The 9,794-nt window shown below is 41.9% G+C and overlaps 1 protein-coding gene across 1 annotated transcript; it reads left to right on the forward strand.

Annotated features, from left to right (window-relative positions):
• The first annotated feature begins 1,749 nt into the window (after nucleotides 1-1,749).
• On the forward strand, nucleotides 1,750-5,529 carry LOC129863936 (zinc finger protein-like 1). Its single transcript, XM_055936392.1, has 8 exons — nucleotides 1,750-1,896; nucleotides 2,163-2,279; nucleotides 2,396-2,507; nucleotides 2,615-2,808; nucleotides 3,069-3,144; nucleotides 3,351-3,557; nucleotides 4,388-4,511; nucleotides 4,714-5,529. Exons 2-8 carry the CDS (start codon nucleotides 2,178-2,180, stop codon nucleotides 4,898-4,900), a joined length of 1,002 nt encoding a protein of 333 aa, XP_055792367.1. The 5' UTR covers nucleotides 1,750-1,896; nucleotides 2,163-2,177; the 3' UTR covers nucleotides 4,901-5,529.
• Nucleotides 5,530-9,794: the final 4,265 nt, after the last annotated feature.

Raw genomic sequence — 9,794 nt, forward strand, 5'->3', positions numbered from 1 at the left:
AAGGGTAGGTGACAACACATCTGCCACGCTGATCCTCAACACGGGGGCCCCTTAGGGGTGCGTGTGTAACGGATGTGAAATGGCTAGCTAGTTAGCGGGTACGCGCTAGTAGCATTTCAATCAGTTACGTCACTTGCTCTGAGACTTAAGTAGTGTTGCCCCTTGCCCTGCAAGAGCCTCGGCCTTTGTGGAGCGATGGGTAACGACCGTGCTTCGTGGGCAACCGTTGTTGATGTGTGCAGAGGGTCCCTGGTTCGCGCCCGTGTCGGGGCGAGGGGACGGTTTAAAGTTATACTGTTACATTGATGCTGTTGACCCGGATCACTGGTTGCTGCGGAAAAGGAGGAGGTTGAAAGGGGGGTGAGTGTAACGGATGTGAAATGGCTAGCTAGTTAGCGGGTACGCGCTAGTAGCATTTCAATCAGTTACGTCACTTGCTCTGAGACTTAAGTAGTGTTGCCCCTTGCCCTGCAAGGGCCGTGGCTTTTGTGGAGCGATGGGTAACGCTGCTTCGTGGGTGACTGTTGTCGATGTGTGCAGAGGGTCCCTGGTTCGCGCCCGTGTCGGGGCGAGGGGACGGTTTAAAGTTATACTGTTACACGTGCTCAGTCCCCTCCTGTACTCCTGGTTCACTCATGACTGCATGGCCAGGCACGACTCCAACACCATCATTAAGGACCGAGCACGCCCCCATTCTCATCGACGGGGCTGCAGTGGAGCAGGTTGAGAGTTCCTTGGCGTGAAGAGGGTACGACAAAACCTATTACCCCTCAGGAGATTTGGCATGTGTCCTCAGATCCTCAAAAGGTTCTACAGCTGCACCATCGAGAGCATCCTGATGGGTTGCATCACTGTCTGGTATGGCAACTGCTCGGCCTCCGACCGCAAGGCACTACAGAGGGTAGTGCGTACGGCCCAGTACATCACTGGGGCCAAGCTTCCTGCCATCCAGGAACTCTATACCAGGCGGAGTCAGAGGAAGGCCCTAAAAAATGTCAAAGACTCCAGCCACCCTAGTCATAGACTGTTCTCTCTGCTACCGCACAGCAACGTCTAGGTCCAAGAGGCTTCTAAACAGCTTCTACCCCTAAGCCATAAGACTCCTGAACATCTATATTACCTCAATTACCTCGACTAACCGGTGCCCCCGCACATTGTCTCTGTACTGGTGCCCCCTTTATATAGCCTCAGTATTGTTATTTTACTGCTGCTCTTTAATTGTTTGTTACTTTTATTTGTTACTTTTTTTTAGGTATTTTATTATAACTGCATTGTTGGTTAATAAGGGCTTGCAAGTAAGCATTTCACTGAAGGGTCTACACTTGTTGTATTCGGCGCATGTGACATAACATTTAATTTGATTTTGATTTAAATTAGTGAATAAATCGAACTTTAATGTGGGTGAGGCTGACACGCCCATTAAGTGCGCCAACGATTCTTTCTAATGTAAAATAAAATATAATTGATGATCAGCTCTCGCCAAACCAATCGTAACATGACAACCTAAGTTCAAACTGTAAAACCTGACCGTGGACCAGCTGGTATAAATGGTGGGTCACTGGCTAGAATGGTTCCACCTTTTGTCAAATTAACGTCAGATTTGATTTTTCAAAGCAGGTTAGGAGAATTAACGTACACGGTTAGGATAATTAGGTAAAATGTTAGCTAAAATGCAAAAACATAGAAACTTTTGACTTTTAATTTGAATAAAACCTGGATCCTTTCTTAACATAACCGTATATGTTCCGCGTTTATGTGACATCATTATACTGCGACTGCCGGAAGAGACGTGGCAAAATGTCCGCTTCTGAAAACATTCGCATTTTCTAGCTTTAGTTATTTGTACAACCTTTTCCTTCAAACGATAAATCATCGAGGAGAACACGTGTGTGACAGGTAAGGTTGAGTTAACTTACAACTAAAGCGACACGAAAAGCATCTGATGTTCGTGAACTAGCTTAGCTAACGTTAGCTCTAACTATAAATCTACATTGTCAATACATACAAGTAGTGTCTTGCACCTATGCAATATGTAATAATCAAACTACATTTGAACCATGAGTAGATTTGCCTTGGTTATCAGACTATTGCTTAGTTAATAGCTATTACGTTAACTAGTTATGTCGTTGCTGAAGATTGTTTTGGTGATCACTTGTCTACAGCACGACAGACAGACCATGGGTCTGTGCAAGTGTCCTAAGAGGAAGGTGACCAACTTGTTCTGCTTTGAACATCGGGTGAATGTGTGTGAGCATTGCCTGGTCTCCAACCACAACAAGGTCAGTGGATGGGCAGTTCTAAGTACCCAATGTGTCATGTTAAATTAAATATAGACCACATAGTAGTTGTGTTTGCCATTAAACTAAGGTATTTTCTCTACCTGTCTGATCCCAAGTGTATAGTGCAGTCCTACCTCCAGTGGCTTCAGGATAGTGATTACAACCCTAACTGTCGACTGTGTAATAACCTACTGATCTCCCAGGATACTGTCAGATTGGTCTGCTATGGTAAGAATGTCAACATTAGGTTAGATCCTTATTGCTGTTGCTTGATATTACTGCTGTATGGGATTTGCTCAAACCCTCTGGTTCATTGCTCTTTCTCTCTATCCAAGATGTATTCCACTGGGCCTGTCTTCATCACCTGGCAGCCCGGTTGCCCCTACACACTGCTCCTGCAGGATACCAGTGTCCCAGCTGCCAGGGTCCAGTGTTCCCCCCCTCCAACCTGGCCAGCCCAATAGCTGACATGTTGAGGGAACAGTTGTCCGTAGTCAACTGGGCCAGAGCTGGACTAGGCCTACCTCTGGTGAGGAATATGGGTGGGCTGAGTCACACTAGCAGTCAGGGACATTGAATAGTGACAAGGGGGATACTGGTTCAAATGCTGGCTGACATTCAGTTGTGTATTATATTAGTGTAAAATACTGTATGTTAGAGCTTAAACAATATTCACTTTTTAGGACCCCATAAATCAAGTGTTTATTTTAGAGAGAAGACCCATATATTATGAAATAGGTATTCTGTGACAATTCAACTCTAACAGGTACATAATTTCTCCACTGCAAGATTGAAGAACCTGTAAAAGCTATTCAAGACAGCACACAGGATGTCACTGATTATGCTGACTGGTCCACGTTTGATGGTAAGTTATTGTTTCTGCTTTTGATACTGCCTTATTTGTCCACAGTAAGGGAGCCTGTGTTGCAATACATAATAATATATGCCATTTATCAGATGTGTTTTTTAAATTTATCTAGGGCGTCATGACATATGCTAAGCTGAATGTTGGAATTGTTTGTTTGAATCTGGGAGTTTACATTTGCCTTCCCTTCTCCCCTACTCTGCTAGCACCAGCATTGGAGCCTACTGAAGCTTACCCCACCCACTCCTACGCCTCCCAACCACACCCTAGCCTCACCCCTACTCCAGTTCCAAACACAGTACAGGAAGATCATGGAAGTCTCCACAACAACGGGGAGATGGTGGCTCATGAACAACACTCTTTGGTCAACATGATCACTGCAACCACCAGTGACACCATCACCCTACACACAGGTAAAGGACTATGAATGGTACCCAGGTTTAGTAGAGCTATCTTAATCTTAACCATTACCAGCTACACAGTGTTGTCATGTGTCGTGGCAATTTCCTGTATTACCAAATAAGGAGAGTTACAAACCACACACCAGTCAGAGTTATACTTAAATTTCATCTTTAATAATATGCGCTTTACCATAGCCCTGTGACTTTCAACAATTCACTATCTATAATGAATTGTTGAGAGTCCCAACATAATGGCAACTGAGATCTTTTATAGAAAAGATACACCCCTCAAGTTACATGACGAACCACAGATCTTAGGAACTCTTCACAAAGGGCCTTTTACTTAAGAAAGGAGTATTCCTTAGCCAGATTGCATTCGCTATAAATTATCGCTCAGTTTGGTCTCTAAAACGAGGTTCTAATCTCGTTCCTGGTACTTCATAGTACCAAAACATTGCCTTTACTATCTGGAATGCTCTTTAGGATTTATTGGCCAAAGACATTGTAAAAGACAAGCCTGACCTCTCCCCTCTCTGGGCCCCAAGTGACTGAGCCCTAGCTGAGAAGGTAAAAGTGCAACTGCCAACAGTATAGTCCAAAGGGATACATTCTAATGACAAGTATCTCACATAAGCATATTATGTAAATAAACATCTTATTTATCTATGTTACCCAACTAATTCTGATTCATCCTCCATACATGTTAGTCCAAACCTTAGCCTCAACTCTAATCCTAGTTCCTGACATTTTTGATGACGCATCTGATATTCCTCACGTAGATGCAGGTGTATGCTTTATCCTCATATTTGGTTTATTCATTTAATGTGAATTATTGCTTCCAGCATCATCCCCAAGGAAGATCTATGACACTAGGGACTCTGGACACAGCTCTGTGACACAGATCGACTTTGATGACGACAAGTACCGGCGACGACCAGCACTCAGCTGGTTTGCACGGATTCTCAAGTCAGTAATGTTACTATTTATTTAAAGTTTTGCTTCATTTTGTTATTACACATAAAGCACATCTTTCCTAGCAAACCTCCTTACATATGACAACAGTATTTGATTTATTTTTTATAGATCCGATCTATTACTCTGTCTCCAAAGGTAGTCCTTTTTCCAATTTCTCTTAGCTCTGAAAATGTAAATTAATTTGTGTTCTCAGAAACCGGGCGGGTTCCAAGAGGACAGGCCTGTCCTGGAAGCAGAGGGTCTTCATGCTCCTTCTTGTTGGAGTTCTGGGATTCTTTACCTTGATCATCATTATGGCTAAACTGGGCCGTGCTTCAGCCGACTCCGACCCCAACTTAGACCCCCTACTAAACCCCAACATCCGAGTGGGCAACAACTGACCAGCACCCACCTCCAAGTCCTAGTGAGTGTTGAACATGGGGCCGATATAGGCCATCTAAGATGGTGGGACCAGTAAAGGCAGAGATACCTTCTCTCTCTCTCAGACATGAAAGAAAAGAGGATGGGATGGTGCATTTTGTCCTGGAAATGATGGCAATCTTACACCCTTTTTCCTACTTTGGGATAGGCAGGTGCAGATTTCCTAAGCATCTACTTCTCAGAACTAATAGGATATATAACTGACTTGTGTGTGTACACACTTTCAAATTTATTATTTACGTTGCTTTTAGATGTACAATGAATTTATATATATTTTGATCCACTCCACATCAAATGAGATTGCAATGTTGGAGTGAATGGTGATGGGGGAAACAGATTCACAACAGAAATACTGTATTCTATGACACACATGGCTTTTTGCAACATCTGCTAAAACACATTTTTGAAGTGTGCATCAATAAGTTAATTGACTGAGTGATGTTTGTGTTGAATTGGAAGAATGCTACGTCTGACATTCACACACTGTATTGTATGGTGATTAAATGAGTCTGTAAATATATAAATTGAATGAGATGATGGTGTGTGTGTTTTGTGTTGAACTGGAATAAATGTTTAACCAATTCTCAAATTCTGTATGCAATATACGTTCATATTTTGTGGATAAACAAAATGTACAACAGATACTGTGAGGATATTCAAGTAGTGGTTAACCCATTGGTCTTGGTTTAGCATTAAAATGGCAAATGCAGTCTTAAATCCACAAGTGCCCTGTGCTCAGACACTCTTTGATAGAGTGATCTACTTTCTCATGAGTTTGAAGTGCTACGAAAGGTGTGTTGATGGGACCTCTAAAATAAGTACAGTGCATTCGGACAGTATTCAGACCCCTCAACTTATGTTAGACTTATTTTAAAAGGATTACATTATTTTTTTATTTTTTTCCAATCTACACACAATACCCCATAATGACAAAGCCAAAACAGGTTTTTAGACATTTTTGCAAATGTATTAAAAAAACTAATATCAAATTTACATATGTATTTCAGACCCTTTACTCTGTAGTTTGAAGGACCTTTGGCAGTGATTACAACCTTGAGTCTTCTTGGGTACAGGCTTGGCACACCTGTATTTGGGGAGTTTCTTCCATTCATCTCTTCTCAAGCTCTGTCCCGGTTGGATGGGGGGGTGTCGCTGCATAGTTATTTTCAGGTCTCTCCAGAGATGTTTCATCGGTCCGGGCTCTGGCTGGGCCACTCAAGGACATTCAGAGACTTGTCCTGAAGCCAGTTGTGCATTGTCTTGGCTGTGTGCTTTGGGTCGTTGTTCTGTTGGAAGGTGAACCGTCACCCCAGTCTGAGGTTTTCATCAAGGATCTCTCTGTACTTTTCTCTGTTCATCTTTCCCTAGATCCTGATGAGTCTCCCAGTCCCTGCCGCTCAAAATTATGTTGCCACCACCATGCTTCACCATAGGGATGGTGCCAGGTTTCCTCCAGATGTGACGCTTGGCATTGAGGTCAAAGAGTTCAATCTTGGTTTCGTCAGACCAGAGAATCTTATTTCTCATGGTCAGAGTCCTTTAGGTTCCTTTTTGACAAACTCCAAGTGGGCTGTCATGTGCATTTTTTACTGAAGATTGGCTTCCTTCTGGCCACTCTACCATAAAGGCCTGATTGGGGGAGTGCTGCCGAGATGGGAGAATATTCCAGAAGGACTACCATCTCCACAGAGGAACTCTGGAGCTCCGTCAGAGTGATCCTTGGGTTCTTGGTCACCTCCCTGACCAAGGTCCTTCTCCCCCGATTGCTCAGTTTGGCTGGGCGGCCAGCTCTGGTAAGAGTCTTGGTGGTTCCAAACTTCTTCCAATTAAGAATGAGGGAGGCCACTGTGTTCTTGGGTACCTTCAATGCTGCAGAACTTTTTTGGTACCCTTCCCCAGATCTGTGCCTCGACACAATTCTGTCTCGGAGCTTTACGGACAATAACTTCGACCTCAATGCTTGGTTTTTGCTCTGACGTGCACTGTCAACTGTGGGACCTTATATAGACCGGTGTGTGCCTTTCTAAATCTTGTCCAATCATTTTAATTTACCACAGGTGGACTCCACTCAAGTTCTAGAAACATCTCAAGGATGATCAATGGAAACAGGATGCACCGGAGCTCAATTTCGAGTCTCAGCAAAAGGTCTGAATACTTGTGTAAATAAGGTATTTGTTTTTTATATTTTTAATAAATTACCAAAGAATTCTAAATGGTTTAGACTTTGTCATTATGGGCTATTGTGTGTAGATTGAGGAATTGTTTTTATTTAACCAATTTCAGAATAAAGCTGTAATGTAACAAAATGTGGAAAAAGACAAGGGATCTGAATAGTTTCCGAATGCACTATATATGTTTGAGGAGTGACATTTCTGTATTGAAATCAAATTTCTACACCACCTATGTAGTCTGCTGTTATTATATATCTCTGCACTTTTCTCCAAGTGACATTAAACATGTTAAATTATTTGAGGAACAAACATCTCTCTTGCTGAGAGATTCTGTCAGTGTAACAATATGTCATTTTTGAGGAATATGTGATTTTGATAAAGCAGACATACAAAAAAAACACCCATTATGTTTTTCTATACTATTCACATATTTCTCAATTAAATACTTCATTAATCTATGAACACATACTTGTAGACCTTATCATGTCATACTGATAATTTTCACATGGCAACATGTCCTCTGAGAAATAATGATGACCCTTGCAAGTGGTCTCTGTTTCCTGAGGTTAAGGTGATTCATTTATTGGTATCTCAGAACTCCTCTCTTCTGTACTGGATCATAAATAACTCATAACAGAAGCGAGTGATGAAAATGACCAAGTTAAAAACTAGAAAAAAGAGAGAAATGAAGGCGCTCATGTCAAACAGTAACTGGGGCATGCAAAACAAATAAGCTCTGTATCTCAAAAGTTAGAAGTGAAGAGCATGCAGACATTGATTGACTCACAGACTGACAGTAGGGCAATGAAGCCCATCTTGCGATTTCCTTCTTGGAGTGAATACACTGAGCCCAACAGTGCCCAGTAGAAACTCACCACCTGAAACAACTGAGTAAAAAATATATATCAGGGATTGTCTTAATATCAACCTGATATCAATACCCAGACAAAATATCTCCATTTTCATATAACCTCTATCAATGATAATTATCAAGTGAGAAGTAGCCACCAGTATGGCCTCTGTGTGGTGCTGGCTTGGAAAGCTGTTGTCCTTGATAACAAAGTGCAGGATGACATCAGTGACCAGTAGGCCTAGCTGAAAGATGCAGAGGAGCAGCGACATGGTTGTGTACAGCCCTCTCTTTGACACAGACAGGGAAAACAGCCATGCCATCAAAGCGGAGGTGTTGCCCTGCTCACAAAATGGATGAGATGAGAACAAGCATTTTCTGTATTTGAATATAAAATAAGGATCATGAGTAACTGGATCTAGGATAAATATCATACATATCATTATATGATTAGATTTGTAAAGCATCGTCTTTGTCCAGCAGATTGTAAGACATTTACTATTTATGTATTTGTGCATTGATTTGTGTGTAAAAGGATAAACAGAACATAGTTTACATTCTCGAAGAGGTCACCACTTTCTGCCATGTCACAGACTACTGGTGGTCCACTCTTGAGACCTAGACTGACACTTGCACAATGATACAGATTCTTGTACTGGATAAAATTGTTCCAACTTGTAATTTGGCAGCACACCTACTGTGATGAAGTGTGGATCTGTCTGAAGGTAATAGAATGTTCATATTCTCCAGCTATGACATCACAGAAACGTCAAGAACCAAGATTCTAAATATTAGACCAAAATAAACATTTTTGCCTTGAATCTTTTCATTGGAATGAACACAAGCCTATTTACAAATAAATAGAAGGCTCTGGGCATGGAAAGGGGGATACCTAGTCAGTTGTACAACTGAATGCGTTCAATTTAAATGTGTCTTCCGCATTTAACCCAACCCCTCTGAATCAGAGAGGTGCGGGGGGCTGCCTTAATCCACATCCACATCATCGGCTATAATGTGTGTAGTGAAGGGTCCTCTAAATTAGAAATATGTACTGTAGTCATACCACAGGTGTAGTTTTTAATTAACAAAATTGAAGACTCACCAATCAGAAGAATGAAAATGACATTTGATTCACCATCATACAGTTTAATGTGATTAGACAAAAAGCTACCTTTTCATGTGTCAATTAAACAAACATTAAGAAATTCATCATGTGCAATCTGTCAACAATCATGCATGGAATCACACCACATATTTAGGCCTACGCACTGTCTGTGTAACAATACATAGGACAACAGGATAGGCACTCAATCTCCTTATTGTTCTGAAAAGCTGTAGTTTTCCTAAAGAGGGCCAATCAATAAGATTAGCAAGTACAATATTGTATCTTTGACAAGAGGCACACTGCCAACTAGAAATGTATGCATTAGTTCTATAAATTTATGACATTATCCTGGTGAGCAGGGTTTCCCAAATGTGGTCCTAGTGCCCCCCTCCCCCGGGTGCACGTTTTGTTTTTTCCCCTAGCACTACAAAGCTGGTTCAAATAATCAACTCATAATCAAGCTTTGATTATTTGAATCAGCTGTGTAGTGCTAGGGCAAAAACCAAAATGTGCACCCAGGGGAGGCCCCAGGACCAAGTTTGGGAAACCCTGTTCTAGGGGCAACTAGTAGGCGAAGGGCAGAAAAGAAAATGCATGTGTCTAATTTTAGACTAATTGACTTACAAATAGCCTACCAAATGTCGGGAATTATACCCCCTGTCAAAAAAAAATGTTCCGCTGTCTCTGCATTCACCCCAGAGGTAGAAAGAGGAGGGTGACTCGAAGGT

Source organism: Salvelinus fontinalis, chromosome 10, assembly GCF_029448725.1.
Source record: "Salvelinus fontinalis isolate EN_2023a chromosome 10, ASM2944872v1, whole genome shotgun sequence".
Classification (NCBI taxonomy): Eukaryota; Metazoa; Chordata; class Actinopteri; order Salmoniformes; family Salmonidae; genus Salvelinus; species Salvelinus fontinalis.